Genomic DNA, 17,490 nt, shown 5'->3' with positions numbered 1-17,490 from the left:
CATCCTGAGATCTTAACCAAAGCATTAGGGTTTACAGCTTTTTTTTTTTTCATTAATTTATAGCTTCCTCATTAAGTAGCATTTAATTAAACTTACCAGAGCTGCTGCTGATGATTTGAGGGAAATTAGATGTGAATTGACTAGTTTAGCAGGTATATTCCATTTAAAGACACTGGACGTGGTTCCCAATGTTAAATTAAAGTTGGGAAAGCCAAATGCAGATAAGTATTAACCATAGACTCTGAGGTAGATAAGAGAAGTCTAATGTCCATATCCATCTCCCTGCCACCTGGTCGCACCTTAAAAAGCGTAGTGGTACCCAGGTACTGGTAGGAACAGAATTGGTGTGTTTTTTGTGAGGCGTAGCAACAGTACGAGATGGTATCAGTGGCTGTGTTATGCAGGCTGATCAGCAAAATGTCAGAAGCTATGTTACTGATCTGCTTGTATAGATACAAAATGATTCATTCATTCATGTATTTTTCATTCAACACTACTGTTTCTCATACACAAGGATTAGCAGCACATCCTAACAGGTTGCACTGTATTTACACTGTCAGGGTTTGGGGGGATATCTACGGATCTTGTTAATGTCAGTGGCAGTAATGTGCTGTTGGGAAACCTTTCCTCTAGTATTTAACATGAGAGCCTCTTCTGTTAGTTTTATTACTGCTAGCACCAAAAGAAACAAGACCATTAGCTGATATTTAAAATGCTGTCTATGACTGTTGTGCTTTCAGGGAGGGAAGACTTTTGAGTTTCTCCCTGCAGTCGAAGCAGGTTTAATTTTGAAATACACGTCTCTTTGCATTTAGGAATAACAAAGGCATGGTCATTCTAAGGTGAAAATGTTTAGATAATCAGTGAGAAATAATGGTGAGGTTGAATAATTGCTTCTAATGCCCTTTTTATTGTGATTACTGGTCGTTTTGGGTGAATTGACTTTTGACCTTTGATGGCAATTCCATAGTGAAGCCTAGTGATAGATATCTGAGCCCAGTACTACCAGTTATTCAAATCACAACATCCCCAGCCAGTGCAAATTGCTGGGTGAACTGCTGAGCGGAGCATCCCTATTAGTCCAGGAGAGGTGTTCTCAAACGTTAAACAATTTTTGGAAGATTAATCTTTTCTTTAACAGAAAGTTTTATTGTGTTTTGGTGAAATGTTTAGATGGGGAGGATCCAGAGAAAGTTTCCATTTCTAGTCCTGTGGTCAGCAAAAAGGTGCGTATTTCTGTGGTGGTTGCGTGACAACATTTCTCTACCTTCCAAATGATAGGCTTGCCAGAACATTAGCAGACATTTACTTAAACCAGCAAAAGTTTTTGGTTTTGTTTTTTTTACTTTAAAATTTCAAAGAAAACATCTTCCAAAAAGATCTAGTTGTTAAATTTCTTTTTTTTGTTGTTTTTGTTTTCCTTTTCCTCAGCCATTTGAATTTTATCTGAATATTTTTCACTTGTAAAGAAATCGGGTGACAGGGTTAGAATTTCATCAGGTTTGTCAAAGGGATTTGTGTATGAATCATAGGAAAGTATGGCAAGCTGCATCTTGGAGAGAGCTATTGAGAAAGTGATGTGAGCAAATTAGGGGTCTGTGTGAATGCACATCAATAAATAACTATGTAGAAGTGATTGCAACAAAGTTCAGTATTGACTGCAATTACAGAGAAAATGCTCAGAATATGGTGGCTGGACTAAAAAGACTTTAGACTTACGTACTTGGCTGCTTGTTTGTTATATGTTATCCAGATTGGTACACTTGGATGTGCTTTCAGCACAGGTGGACTTGAACACTAAAACAAAAGTATTCTCAGTGTTTTTCTGCATTATTATTATCCTTGCATCTTTGTTTTTACATAATCCTGTACTTTTTGTAATTCTTTTATCTAAACTTTGTTTTCTCTGGAAATTTGAACTGAGTGAGATGACGGCCTGACGCTGACACAGATGCCTCAGGAATAAGATGCTAAGAGTACTGAGGGATTTTCTCTGCTGGGATAGCAAGAGGGCTTGTTTTCTCTGTGGAGTGGAAATGCATCCAGTTCTTTCAGTTAATTTGCACTAAAGAAACATGTAGTGAAGGAAGCAGCCTCTTAGCACATTTGTTTTAGGTAGCCATTTGAATGCTAAAGTTATTAACTTAATTATAGAAGATAAAGGGTTAAATTAGAAAAGTCTGGTGCTTTAAATATCTTTTTCAAAGACTGCATAATCTGGTGTGGGCTAACTGTAATGACATAATCCAAAAATAGCCAATAGTCTTCTCTTCGATGCTCATCCGTGCTGCGGTTCTGCAGCTAAAGAGTGGCAAATGCTAATCTCCTAAGGATGTTAGAGGCGTAGAGTGTCTGTCAGTGGCCTGTCCCAGGGGAGACCTCTAGGGTCTTTCATATTTGAATTTAGACTGGGAGGTTAACTCACATTCAAGTACTATCATTTCACTAGAGCACATGTTAAATGTTGATCCACTACTCTAAATTATTAGAGGGAAGATTGCCTCCTCTTTGGGCAGCTGTTCTCTTTTTTCGTAGTGGGATGCACAGGCCTCGTCACACTGAATTTGGTTTAAAGGATTCTGCTTGACTCGGTGCCACTGAGGAGAGGCTGGGGCTTTTGGGAGGTGGTGGAGGTTTCTTTAGCATCACAAAGAGTATGCAATTTAGTTTACCCTGGGCTTTCAGTTATTATTAGATGATTAGTGTGAGATATATAGGCCTTCTCCAGGCAAAGGAAAAGGGAAAATGAAGCTGTTTACAATTTCTTTTCTTCTAGTTGTCCTCCAGATAGCTCTCCTACCTGAGACAATTTTTTTTTTCCCCAGAATTTTCTTCTTTTTTGATCTCATTGCCAAATATTTTAGTTGTTGTGCATTCAGGTGGGATTAATAACTGATTTACATGTAGAGATCAATACTGTTTTTTTGTGTTTTACCAATTTCAGTAATATTTTGTTTTTAGAGAGCCAGAGTAGCTTTTAAAGGACAGGAACTGTCAGTGCTGCTTCTGCAATAAACACTTTGTTGGGTCTCTGTGAACTTTCCCTTCAGAATAAATATTTGGGTTATTTTGCTATTGGACCATCAGTAGGGAGTTTTGCCTTAGGACTGAACGAAGCAGATCCATTTGAGAAAGTGGTATTCTGCTTTACACAGTGTTTTATACCTAAGGGTTTGGAATTTCTGGCTGTACTGAGTTTATTTGACGTGATTGGTATCATGAAGATACGCTCTGCCCAAAGTTGGATAATTTATTTATATGAATTGTGATGTCTTAAAACCTAGTCTATTGTGTTCCATTTATCAAAGCTGTTATGATGTGTTTATTAAATGCTTTGTTTTAAGTTATTTTTAAAGTCAGAAGGAACCAGAGAGAGGTAATGATATAGAGCTTATGGCTTCCAAGGTCTTCAAATGCAGCCCCTATGGATAGTGATGGCAAGGCAATATCTCATGCTTGTTTGCTCGTATAGGTGGTCTTTTTTATGATATGTAGCTACTGTGGATGGAGATGATTAGATCTATTGAGCATAAAGTTATTCACATTGGGACAGTGATGTGTTACTGGGAAGTCTGGAAAAGCTCTCATTGCACAGCTTGTATGGTGAGTGAACAAGGGGCTTGTTTCTTCGCAGTTGCCAGGATAGTATTTTTGCATAGTGCTTTAAATGAAACAGTCAGGTTGAGTAACTCATTTCTAGGTAGCTTATGAAATCTATCTTTCTGCTTAGCTCCATACAGGTACAGTGCAAAAAGACAGCCTCAGCACAATAGCAACCTGTCTGTTGTCAAGTTGTTCTTATAGGTATTATCAGTAATAAATTATCTAAATAATAATACTAAGAAAGAAGATGAAGTAGCTTTAGGGATGTATAGTGCATACCTGTTAGCTATACCTCAGCTGTTGATTTCAGGTTTTTGAAAGGAATAGAATTGAATTTTATTTACACTGGTGATTCTGTAGTGCCTGGAGTTGTGCTGAAGGTGATAGTTGTTTTCACTGATAATTCACTGATTCTGTAACTTCCTAAGTTACACAGTGTTCAAGCTTTTTTTCCTTCAAAGCCCATTTAAACCTTGTAAAATTGGATTTTTATGTGAAAACTCTGGTTTGAAAGCTGATTTGATGAATGAGGTCTGTGTCCTGTTTTGTTCAAGCATTTCTTAATCTTCGTTTGTTTGTTTGTTTTTTGTTTGTTTGGGGACAGTTCTCTGTTCAGGTTGTTAGTTCAAGATGGCAGACCAGAGGCAACGTTCGCTGTCTACCTCTGGAGAATCATTATACCATGTGCTAGGACTGGACAAGAATGCCACTTCTGACGATATTAAAAAGTCATACAGGTAAAGTTTCAAGTCTCACACTGATTGCAAAATAACACAAAGAGCTTTAATGAAGTGTTTGACAAATGAGGTATTTATGTGCAGACTGGAGTTCATTAACTTAAACCTTTTGCAAGATGAGTATGTAACAAAAAGCAGATGAGAATACCTGGCTGCTTCTCATAGAAAAAAAGCTGTGAAAATGTGCCTAGACTTCACATGGAAATTTTTAAATTTTTAAAATTTTATCTGTAGTAGGTTAAATTCTTAAGTACACGGTACCATTCTGGAAGTTTTTTATGTGAAGTTGAACAAAGGTTTAAGCCAGTGGAGATCAGTGTTAAATTCTTCTTTTATGTTACATAGCTTCCTGTCTGGCTTACAGAGACCACAGCAGTGTAATACTGTTCTTTTGTCCATCAGTTTTAATTCTGGCACAGTGAGGTGTGGATTAAAGATGCAAATAAGGATGAAAACTTAGCATCAACAATGATTTTTTTTTTCTATTAAATGTGTTCAAAATGTCTTAATCTGTCAGTGGGGTGATTTTTTTTAAAAGAGGAGCTTTTACTCTATTTCTTTTCTTAAAGGGTCAGACACATGAAATAGCTTCACATTGTCCAGTTAAAAACCCAAAAAGAGTACTGCAACTGTCCCCTTTTCCCCGTTCTCCCCAAATCTGCTTATATGCGGTTGCTGCTTTACCTTAAATACGAGCTTGTTTTCTGACTGTTTGACTAGTGGCAATGGATTTAACATTACACTAGGGGTCAGTAGTAATCTTCACTTGAGGATACTCTTTTCAGAATTACTCTTCTTTTAGTCTTTAACACTTACCATGACTTTTTCCCTTGTAAAGTCACTTCTTAGTATTGATGGTAGTTGCAAAGTGAAATCTGTGAATAAATGGGCTTACAGACTCTCAAAAATTATCTGCGTCTTCCTAAAAATTTTTAACTGGAGGTTTTGAGGCAGCCTTAGCAGCTGGGAGATAATATTACCTCATTGGGAAAAACTGCCAAAGATTTTTTTTGGAATGAGGACACTCCAGAATCCTGGGATGGAATGTAGTGCTTCATACTTACCTGAAACTTCCTCTAATATTGTTTTCTCTGCTGTTTCTTTATAAAAGGAGGTTTGACCCAGCTCCCTTTTCTTTTTCTTTCTTTCTTTTTTCTTTCTTTTTTGTTCTCTCTCTCTCTCCCTCCCTCCCTCCCTCCACTGGATCTGGAACATCCTTTGCTGGCCTGTGGGCTATGGAGTTTGTGTACATGTAGGAAATGGCAAATGAAAAATATTTATCTATTGCAGCCTGATAGTAGCCAAGCCATTTCAATGAAGTTTACATAACTTCTCTGTAATTATAAAAACTGTGATTATTTCAGTCCTCGCTGAGACTGCGGCATTAATGGCAGCTCTGGGAATTATTCTCCCAAGCAACATCTTTTACAGCTCTAGAGTGTTTCAAGTGCACACTCAATATATTGTTTGAACGCTGCGATACCTTTGTGTGTATATGCAAATGTGGGCTTGCACAAATCCTTATTTTGTGTTTATCTAAATACTTTTTAACCTCAGAGTTGTCATGTGTTAACTGCTGTGCCGGCTTTTAGGGTATTTCTCAAATGCAGGGCTCTCGTGGTCATTTTCTGTAGGACAAGTACCTTTTTTGGTGATGGAGAACTATTTGCATAGAATTCTGTACCGTTTTTCTACTTCAGAGCACAAATGGCTCAAACTTCAAAATGGTGTTTTTCTGTGTTCATGTAGAAGGTGTTTGGCCAGTTATTTCAGCTGACTTCTTTTATTGCTTGGACAATGCCTGAACTCTCTAATTTATTCACACTTAGTCTGAAGTGTTGTGCTATGTTCAGAGACCTCAAGGGGACTGTAAACTGCTGTCATTTAGTTGTAAGAGATGTAAAACGATTAGGGAGGTACATTGTGATTTCCTGATATCTCGAAACTCTGAAAGCGTGTTCTATTTTAGCAAGCCTTGAACTGAAAAATACTCTGTTCCTGCACAGGAATTGGTGAATTAACCACAAGTTATTGTCTGTTCTATTTTTGTGTTCAGATACTGCAGACTAGCTGTGGTAGCTTGCTTATATTTACCCTTTGATCCTATATCATGGGCTTGTGGTGTGTCTTTTTTCTGTTAGCTTGGTCCATGCTTTAGCAGAAGTAAAACTTTATGGTGTAAATTGCTGGAGCTGAAGGGTAAAACAGAATGCTTTCTCTTTCTCTTCAATGTCCTTCTTTTTTTCCGTTGGGCTTCTGAGAGTCCACTTGAGCAGTCTGAAATGAGTCCTTTGAACTTAGCTAGCCTGTGCTCTAGCCCTTTGCTATCAGCCAAGGAAGAATAAAGAGGGAAACAAATCAGAGATGAAAGAAACCATAGTGGTATAAACATTTTCTACTGCAACTTAGGAGTCTCCCTTGAAAGAGTGACAGGCTATCTATCTGAAACAATGGAATGAATTAAAGAAAAAAAAAGTCAAAAAAACAGGAACCCAAATCCCAGTTTTTAACCCATAACAATCCTTTTTTTTTTCCTTCTTCAGGAAGCTTGCATTGAAATACCATCCTGATAAGAACCCTGATAATCCAGAGGCAGCAGAAAAATTTAAAGAGATCAATAATGCACATGCGATATTGACTGACGCCACGAAGAGAAACATTTATGATAAGTATGGTTCTCTGGGTCTGTATGTAGCAGAGCAGTTTGGAGAAGAAAATGTGAACACATACTTCGTCCTATCCAGCTGGTGGGCAAAGGTAATTAAAAGTGCAAAAAAGTTATTCTGGATTGGCATTTAAAAATTTTAGAAGAGCTCCATTTGGAAATTGAATGTTTGTGTTTATTCTTGGAAATTGCCCAGTCTCTGACATCTGATAATTTCACCTTCTCTTACTGTGTTGCAATCTCTAGTTCAGAAGTAATTTTCTACTGTCTATCAATGATACAGGCCTAAATAATAGCTTGCATTATTAAGAGAAGCTTGGGCCCTGCCAGTGGATTTAGAGCAGTGAGGTTTTGAGGGGTATGCTCTTTTGTAGTGTCTGCTAAATGATCTTACAAGAAGATTCCTGACTGCAAACTTGAGCCCACACATAAGATCCTGTAAAGAAGTGTGCTAACAAACTTTCTCAGAAGCTTTTCTCTGATTTCGCAGTATCCAATTAGTTGTTCACTAGCCCATCTTTGGTTTTGGTGCAGCGGAAACAGACCTGAGTGTCACTAGTATAGCAAATGACACTTCAAGCTCATGTTTCCTCAGAAATACTTTACACTATCTTTTTGTGTGCATTGAATAGTAGATACAATAATGATTATATAGAGGCCTTCTGGGAGTCCTTTTCCAGCACCAAATAGTTACTATATTTTACTGGACTCCTAACACTTTTAATCATAATATGCTTCTATCATTTTAAGTAATATATTTTAAAATTACCACTTTTATTCAAAAAGAATGCAAGCAACCTATAGACTATGCATTTCTCACACATTCTCGAGCTTTTGCATTTCAGAGTTCACATGGTTGCAGTCTGTTTGCACACAATACAATGAGTAAAAGACTAGCTAAGAAATTGAAGAAAGAAACCATAACTGCACCAGCTTACTTATTTAGTGAAATGATGTTGCTTGTGATGATGCGTTGTGGCTGATTAGAACTGTTTCCTAGCCTTGGCATTTCACTTCATGGGTTCATTTTTCTTCACTGTTGCCAGCATTGTTTCTCTCTCTCGATTTTCCTGTGGTAAGGGAATAGTTATATCACCATGCTGGTTTGCTATCTTTAGAATTATTTTTCAAACAATTATGCAGTGACTAGTGTGAATATTTTAATTTTGCCCTTTGCCACTGTGACTGTGATAGGCACGCTGACAAACTTGGCTAATTTTAAGTTGGCTTGCTCAGGTGTTGGTAGCATTCTTGCCCCAGCACTTCTGAGCTTTGCAGCCATGCCTGCAACCTTTGGGAAGTCTAAGTTCCTGCTTCTGTAGGCACATTGCAATCTGTATTTCCACTAGCTAGTGTAAATCTAATCCAGGCACATTAATGCAAGCTACAATCTGTTCTAGACTATTGTACTTCTGGATTTCAGTACAGGTATGCCTCTTAGATGTGTATCTCTTATCTTTTTGCATATGTAGCAGAAAACAGATCATTCTAAACCTAATTTCTAGGAATTTTTTTCAGGTGAACCAGTATTCACTTTAGCAAATCAGTATTCACTTCAGTGTGAAATGATCATAGCTGTAGCCAGTTTTGCACGTTTTTTATATTCAATCGCCAGCATATATCTCAGAGTTTGCAGCTAAAAAGATGTCTTTACATTGCTCTATTTTTCATCCCTGGTTTCCATATCTGATTCTCACCAACTCAGTGGTTACAGTGTGATAGATGTAGGTTACAAATATTTCTTTCTCTTCTGCCCTCTGCAGGCCTTGTTCGTGTTCTGTGGGCTCATCACAGGCTGCTATTGCTGTTGCTGTCTGTGTTGCTGCTGTAATTGTTGCTGTGGGAAGTGTAAACCTAAACCTCCTGAAGGTGAAGAGCAGGAATACTACGTCTCTCCAGAGGACTTGGAGGCACAGTTGCAGTCAGATGAAAGGGGTAGGTGAAAAAGCTGTGGGGTTTCTAGAATTACCATAATAGCAGAGTCTCTCACCTAGTGCTCAGTGTTACTATTTAAGGAGCAATGCGTGCTTTACGGAGTTTGGCATAGATCTCTAGTAGTGTGTGTGTTGGAGGAGTGACTATTTTTGTGGCACAAGACTCAGTTGCACTGGGTAACACCACAGCCAGAAATGTAGTTCCTGTAAACTCATCAGAAATCCCAGTGGGTCTTCACTGAACGTGGAGAGGTCCCCTTCGGAGAAGTAGGTGATCATCATTTAGCTTCCCTTCGACATTTGTTGGAATAACATACCAGCCAGACTCTTGTGATTCCACAAAGGGATTCTTTACCCCAAAGGATTGGAAGTGTCAAGGCAGTTCTGTAAACTGTGTCAGGTGTAAAGGAAACAAGACTGCTACCCAGCTAGTTATGTCCTGTACTGTTTATGAAGCACCTAGGCTTCTGTAGAGTTAAACCAATTATTTAAAAAGCTGTAGACTTTCTGTGTGCTCTGATCATGTTTTTAACTGAAACTGCTGAACGACGGGAGAGTAGCTGCTGCTCTTATGTGAGTAAAGAAATATAATAAATGCTCCACGTATTAGTTTGAGTCCTTTGGCGTTGTGCACAGACTGAAGGACAGTAAGTCAACATTGTTTTTAAAGAGGAGTATAAAATTGTATTGCCAAATTGTTGCACAGAGATGTAACTGATACTTGCCGGAACATAGGGCACTGTTTTTTTCTCAGTGTGCTAAACCTTTTGTCTTCCCTTTCCAGAGGCCTCAGACACACCTATTGTGATACAGCCAGCATCAGCCACAGAGACAACCCAGCTCACAGCTGACTCTCACCCCAGCTACCACACTGATGGATTTAATTAAGTTAAAGAAATACTGTAATTAGAATGGATAAATAAATACATGGCCAACTCAACACTAGAATCATGAACATTAGAAGTAGAGATGGGGAGGGGGAAAAATTCTGCCACAGTAAAAAGGCAGCTTTCCAACCTGCCGAAAATATTTTGTAATCCCTTCAGCCTTTTGTCACCTTCAGTGTCGTATCTTGACGATACGTGAAGTGCTGTAGCATGCAGTATTTAAAGCAGTTTATCTATGATCTTATTTGTTTCCTTTCCTTTCCTTTTTTTTTTTTTTAATAGCATGTATGGAGTTATGTTAAATGTCTGTGGTGTAATGTATTGAGTTGTCACAAAATAAGTGTGATGGAGACATTCTGCATTTTAAGCAGTGGTATTGGCCTAAAAATGAGATTTTAAAAAAGAAAACGTTTCACAGAAGCCACCATGCTTCCATACAGCTGAGCTGTTGAAGACCTTTTAAAAGTTCATGGTTTTTCATGTGAATGCAACAATCAATCCTTTTATTTGTCCTTTTCCTGCATTGTTATCTAAGCAAGTTTACAAAGCCAAGAACCAAAAATGCCAGTACTGCAGAACTAGATTTCTCCTTAATGCTGGTTTTCAGCTTAAATAAATCCACCTTGAAAAATAAAAAGGGAGAGTTTTCAATCTTTGAAGAGTAAATTGATGAACAGCTGTTTATGCTTAAGGGGATCTTCAGTGACAGTGTAACCACAAAAGTTAATTTGCCACAAACCCAAATATAAATAGGTTTATTTGGTGGTGGTCATGGTGGACTTTAAACTTCAAGCACAATTCTGTTTTGGTTTGACTTTTTCCTGAAATTCTAAAGACCAAATAATGCAGCTTTTCTGAATGCATGAGAATCTTGAAGTGAAACCAATTAATCAGTTTTTATTGGCCAAGTAAATAAAATGCAGATGATAGGCAATAGCGTAAATGTAAAAAAGAAAAAAAAAAGATTTCTTAAAATGTGTTTGAATAATCCAACATTCTAATAGACAAATGGGGTATTACTTTTTTGTTTTTTATTCAGTTTTTGTTAACACAAAAGCTCTTTGATTTTCTCATGAACATCTTTATGGAATACTTAAATAGCTTTTTAAGAACAAAACACTTTTCTTTGTGTTTATGTTGTATAATTTGCACATAGTCTTGCATTTAGACTTGTTTACATCAGTGTTTTTCTATTCCTCAGAAAAACTTTGGGAAAACTATTGAAAGGTTTCCTGTACTGTTTTGAAACCAAATCATTTTTGAATACTGCTCTTGAAACTGGATTATTGAGATTTATGACAACATTTTAGTCAGCTGGTGAATTGCTGGTATATTTTGTTGTTAATAATCTTGCTTTAGATAATATTGAGTCAGGATCTAGAATAGCTACCAGTAAATCTACACTTGGCACTTTTAGCATTTATTTACAACCTCTTTAATTTTGATCTTCATGGTTTTATATCACATTGCCTCTACTGTCCTTTTCATCCCCCATCTCCCCTTTTCATTTATCATCTATTTCTCTTGATGAGTGATTTAAATCCTCCCATCTAGTATCTTCTTTGAAGGTCTTTTATGCTGCTTTTTCTACAAGGTCCAGGTGTTGCTTTTGAATGGGTTAAAGCACTGTCAGCTTATAAGATGACCACCTGAAAATGAAGGGGACCCTCCTGTCTGAGGAGGGCAAGGCGTACTGCCATTTGGCTGGCCTAGGTTTGTAAAAGGTACAGTTTTTCTGGATACTGTCCGGATTAAAGGGGGGGAGAGGAATGTGAAAATCTGTCTGAATGTATTTCATTCTGCCTTTCCATGGGCCGAAAATGATAGAGCACATAGTCTGACGTGAAACCCTGTTAAACATACCAGGTAGAAGAAAAGGTTCTTTACACAGTCTAAATACTAAGTGAGAGATGGTCACAAACTCAGACTTTCCCGTAGCAGTTGGTACAAGCACATTTGTTGCCTGCATGTGAGCTTGTTGCAGATAGGTATGCTTTTGATAACACATTGGGATCCAGAAATCCAAAAAGAGCTTTTAATTAACTGACCAGATTTAAGAAACAGTTGTTAAGTAAGTTCTTCCTTGTTGACAGTCCTTCAGATCTGAAACCTTGTGGTTTACTGGTTTACTTTTAACTTTTTGTATCAGGCAAAACTGTCTTGGATGGCTTTGAGGACAGTCATATATGATTTGACTTGAGGTCCTTATTAATCAAAGTCTTTGACCCTTTGGAAGGAAAAGTAACTTTTAAGCTGGGAAAAATAACATCTCATGGGCTTGCCTTGTAGATTTTGTCTGAAGCCTGTTCTTAAAGTAGAATTCCACCCTTGAATATGCTTGAATATCTATGCAGACTTTATCCGCTACAAACTCACTGGTCAAAATTGCAACCCGTGCAAATGAGTCAATGTTCTTGGTAAAAATAAAGTGATAACTTTGTGGCTTTGTAAATCAGCTTAGTTAGTAAGAGGGACTCAGCAGAAGGAGAAAAATGCTGTTTCCTTGTGTACCGCAGTCTGTAATACTCTTCTGTTTCCATGTATTGGTCTAGATGTGTAACACAAAAGGGCAGTTGTTGCTCTGCGGGAGCAGCTGGGACTCGTCACATCGGGGTCGGCTGGTGGCGTTCCTTCCAAATTGGGTTCTGTTTCTCAGTCTCCCTGGGTACTTCCCTGGTCTGGACGAGTCGGCGGGAGGTTGTGGCTTGGAAACTGGGCGCGCTGGGGACTTGTGTAACGTACCTTCAGGCCGTGGCGAGAGTCACTCTTACTCCGTTCCCCAGAAGCAGTGCAGTGTGAGGGAGCCCTGCAGACTTCTGTGTACAGGCTGATATCAAAACTGAAATGTATGAAGCCAATGAAGGTTGGAGGGGATACCTTTATCCGTGTTTTGCACTACTTGTGCAAAAGTTCAGGATAAATTTGCTGTTTTAAAAACAGACAAACAATTCCCTTCCCTTCCTGAACCCAACATTTCAACCAGCAATTAGTTCTTCATTTACCAAGGCATGAATTTAAGAGATACTGCTTGCTTTTCAGCTGTTTCTGTGGTTGTGGGAATAGTAATTTAATCTGTATATTGTATATGCCCATACGATGTTAGGTGTTTCAAGGGAAACTACTCTGAGATCCCAGTTACAAGAAATCAAGGGGAAAAATATGAATATGAGTATCTTTTGAAACTGCTAAGTTTGCCCAGGTTAGTCTTAAACCTCTGAATTTAAGATTACTGTGTACTAATGTGTTCTTGACTTTCTTTCTTTCCTTACTTCTCAAACTGTGTAAGAAATAGTTATTTAAACAGTGTTTCTTTAAAACAAAAATTGTATAATCAGAAGATATCTAGGTTAATGCCCACTTTTTTCTTATGTCGTAAATAAGGTACAAGTGTATCCTGGGGTTACACGAGTTGCACTTCTGTCTTTGAAAAATGGCCAAATTGAATTCCAGTGAATGCAGAATTGTACTGGAAATAATGGTTAAAAATCTAGTGCTTAAGATCAACCAACATATCTGAGCTTAAGTTTCTGGAGCTGCGATGTCCCTGCCAGAGCTGAAATAGCATAACTTTACAGGCACTAAAGCCTGGGTGAAAATACTTGTTACTGGCTTATATGCAGAATGTTTCCTTCCAAAATTAAACCTGAGCACTGTTGATCTGTTTGGTGTGTTGCCAGAATTAAAACTTGAAGTTTGATTTTTTTTGTTTTGTTTTTTTTTGTTTTGTTTTGTTTTTTAAAAGTCACATCATGATTTTTACAAGTTACCTGAGAATCTCTGTTTAAGTAGTTCAGCCACTTCCATCTAGCTCATCGAACCTACTCGGCACCCATTTTCTTAACAGTTGTAGCTCCTTGTTATTAGGAGTTTATGGGACCATCTGGTTTGGAGAGTTTCATGGACTGATATCAAGGACCACTGATCTTATCCAAAAGTTTTGTTGTATGGAGAGCTATGGTATTTGTAACTTAGGATAAGTAAGGAAAGCTACTGCCTCCTTTCAAGGAATGTGTAGGTACTGTCTCATCTGACAGCAGCAAAGCTGTCTTAGAAGTAGCTGGTGCTGGACTTGCTGTGCCCTGTCCTCCCTGTGCATGGGGAATTCCCCAAACCCAATGTAGTACAACCAAGAATTCAATACTTCACTTGAAGTGAATGAAGGGGCGTCACACCTGTTAAATGCCAGTTTCATTTTGTTAGTAATATGTGTAGGAAGTTCTTAAATATTTATCTGTATATAAATTTGTTTATGTAAACATCAATGGCATCTGATATTGTGTAGATTTCTGCTAATTCCATGCAGGGATGTTTTAGAGCCATATTATCTTTTTAGTCTTATTTTTAGATTTGTAGTATTTTTAAACTGCTTTAGATATTAGTGCTCATAGTGTTCTTGAAAATGTGATGCTCTTTGAAACGTATGTGTACACAGCCTACAGTATGATTAGAAACACCTGCTTAGGAAGACGGCTTTAACACAGTACTAAGAAATACTGAGTCTTGCAACAGTGCTGTGGTGGTGGTGGGGCTACAATTTTAAAAACCCTTGATGTCGGAGCATATATGCATTACAGGTATAACCAGGGCAGGAACCTGACAGCAAATATATTCCTGATCCATTTTTAAAATGGTTATGTTATGTGGTGTGGAGGGATGTGACTATGCTTTTTAGGGGGCTGATCTTTGAGCATTTGTAATGTACACAGTCCTTGAGAGAGGTACCTGTTTTCTTAACTAGTTTGTGCCCTTTGTCTGGTGCCCTTCAGTGTTCTTGGCATTTCCAGAAAACTTAGGAAATGCATTTGTGCTGCAGTTTTTTCTACCCAATGCAACTGGATATTGGCTTACTGCTTAACAGGAGATTCTTGCTAGGTAGTCAGGTAGGCTTTTGCCACTTGGCAGCCCCTGCCTCATGTTAATAATTCTGGATGCTGTTTAAATCTGCATTAATCTTAGAATCAGAGCACTGAAACGTACCTCCCCCCATGCGAATATTTATAGTGTAAGGTTGGTATAAACTTAACTTGCTTTGTCATTTGATGCCGCTTCTCTGTATTATAGTGGAAATCATCTAGTTTGTAGTATATCATTATGCCAACAACTGCTTAAAATATCTTGAAAGAAGTATAATTGATAGCTAACAAAATGGCAGGTAATTTGTCAGTGTTCAAGTCCTGCAAGAACTATGGTCTGCTCTACGTACTGTATTTGGAGATTTAAGTGCTATCTGAGACTCTGCAAGACTGAAATTCCCATTTCATTCCAAGAAGGTGCTTTCTTTACAAGAAGAAACTGTGTAAGGGAAGCTTTCTGTTGTTTTTGTTTGCACAAGCCAAACTCCATAGATCTGGAAGACATACCTTCATTTGAAAATAAAATGCCAATGTTACATGTACAGTTAATTTTGTTGTTAGAAGGAGAGATGCTGGGAATTGTTGGTGGCTATATATATGTGTAGAGGAAGCTCTTACACAAAATGGCTATCCATTCTTGAGTGCTGTCGTCTTCTCTGCTCCCTTTCCCCCACAGCCAGCAATGTGGGTGTATTCTCGTAGTTTGTGAATGGTTGCTTATATTCTGTGTACAGCAATGGCTTCCAAAAAATGTAACGACCTACCTGATTCCTGCCAACTGCCCTGTCCTGTGAGGGCGGAGCTGGGATTTACCTGTTTCAACTCTCCTATAGAGGAAAGAAATGACACCCAACAGTAGCAAGGAGGGTAAGGGCGATCTCTGGAATAACTTTGGCTTGCATGGGCTGGTATGTGGGGGGGACAGTAAATATGGTCAATGTGCTAATCACTAAAGGCGTAATAGAATATATTGATGTGTTTTTTTTCCTATACTGGTTTTAACTACTTTGTACTCTACAAAGTGGGACTCGGTGACTTCACAAAGCAAGGTCCAAACCTGTGCTGTAGGTTTTGGATTGCAACATCATGTGTGTGTATGTATGTATATATGCACATATGTATATATTTATACAACAGGTGTGCACCTAGTACTTGCTGCTGTTTTTTCTTTGGTGGTAAAACATGAAATTTGGCTCAAAGTACTTCTATGAACTCTCAGACAGAAAAGCCGAAGGTGTGAGTTTCGTGTGTCCAGAATTGTGCTTTCTCCTTTCAGCTGCAGGAAAAAACAAACAAGATTTGTCAGTTTAAATGACCGATGAAGGAAATGGTGAAAGGATCCTGTTGTATAAATAAATAGGTAGTACTAGTGAGAGAGCTGTGCTGTTTGAAAAGGGAAAATCAATCTTCTACTCAAGCGGATTCCTAAAGTCTTCCCTCCTTGCTAGTGAGAATTTAAACTTGAATCATATGATGCATTTGCACAGTCTGGTCCAGTTATTCAATTTATAGTGCTTACAGGTTGGATTCATAAGACTTGGAGTTATTGCAAGTCATAAAACTAAAGTTAGCTGATGATTTGCATAAAGGCAAAAAGATTGTGGCCAACGTACGTGTATGTACCACCAAATTACTTCTAGTCATATTGGGTAGAGAATGCAGCTGGCCCTAGTTGGGCCCTATGTTCCAGAAGCTGTTGCCTAACATACAAAACACACATGGGTTTTCTGCTTAATGGCAATCAGCAGAAATGGGGAAATATATGGGGGATTCCTTTTATTACTTACATGTTTGAAGTTATATTTGTGTCTGTTACGGTAGATGAACTTTGAAGTTTGCCAAGTTCAAAACACTCGCTGTTTCCTTGTTTGGATGTGTGCCACTTAAGCCAGTTGCTGTCATTCCTTCCTTCCACTGCATCCCCACCTTCTCCCACTTTTTGGGGCTGGGTGTGGATTATTTGGTTTGCGTTATCACAGACATCCAAGGCAGTTTAGGTTAATTTTGCATGTGAGCAAGGCCCTGAAATAAATAATTCATTATGGGGTTTTGTTATATTGGCCTCTTTATGAAGCCTGTGGGAGCTGAAGATGTGATGAGAGAATGCGTTTTGCATTTGCACTGGACTTCGGCTCCGGTGGGGTGGGAGGGGTTGGGGAGGGAAGCCCATGTTTAAAAAAATGTTTGCCGATGTAAAAACAATCAAAGTATAAATGCATCTGAAAAGCGATTATAATATAGACTTATATATATTTTGTTATGTTACTAAAGGACCACACTTCGAATTGTATGTAAGTAAATGTGGCTGTCTGAACTTTGTGGATTGTAACACTCGATACTACTGAGCTCCTGTACATACACGCAGTTACAGCAGAAGGAATTATTTTATGTTTTAGCATGGTAATTTGTGTATTGTATGTCCGAACATAAACTAAAATAAAGATTGCTAAGTTATCTGAAACCACTGTTGTAAAATAAATGTTTTCAATGCGGAAATAAACATGGGCTTTTTCTTTCCTTATTTGTGCACTTGAACTCGTCACGAAAACGAGCACCTGCGTGGCCGGCTGCCTGAAGGACCTGGTGAGGCAGGGTTTTGCTTGGAGGTGGGTGACCTCAAAGAGGTCAGGTGGTTTGTGTTCATCACTGGCTTTCGAACTGCACCCTTCTTTCCCCCTCTCCTTTACACCTGGGTCTTGGAGTCCCTGGTTCTGAGCGCTAAAGGCCAAAGACCTGAAATATGTAATGGGCTGTTTGACTTCCTGCCAGACGCAAGTGTTGCAGGGATCCTGAATTTATGAAATAGGCATA

General features: G+C 38.4%; 1 protein-coding gene across 3 annotated transcripts in view; it reads left to right on the top strand.

Moving 5' to 3' along the window:
- The window catches only part of DNAJC5 (DnaJ heat shock protein family (Hsp40) member C5), a 41,233-nt gene extending 24,054 nt beyond the window's left edge, over positions 1-17,179 (top strand). For 2 of the 3 annotated variants that reach the window (XM_064521641.1, XM_064521642.1), the window contains 4 exons: positions 4,208-4,340; positions 6,884-7,097; positions 8,769-8,940; positions 9,724-17,179. In XM_064521641.1, coding sequence (XP_064377711.1) covers positions 4,234-4,340; positions 6,884-7,097; positions 8,769-8,940; positions 9,724-9,827 — 597 coding nt within the window. In that variant the 5' untranslated portion in view covers positions 4,208-4,233 and the 3' untranslated portion in view covers positions 9,828-17,179. Of the gene's footprint in view, positions 1-798; positions 1,227-4,207; positions 4,341-6,883; positions 7,098-8,768; positions 8,941-9,723 lie in introns of those variants that run through there. The other variant, XM_026092827.2, reaches the window with a different exon arrangement.
- The last annotated feature ends 311 nt before the right edge of the window (positions 17,180-17,490 follow it).

This window comes from Dromaius novaehollandiae, chromosome 16 (assembly GCF_036370855.1).
Source record: "Dromaius novaehollandiae isolate bDroNov1 chromosome 16, bDroNov1.hap1, whole genome shotgun sequence".
Lineage (NCBI taxonomy): Eukaryota > Metazoa > Chordata > Aves > Casuariiformes > Dromaiidae > Dromaius > Dromaius novaehollandiae.
This window is presented reverse-complemented; position numbering and strand designations above follow the sequence as displayed.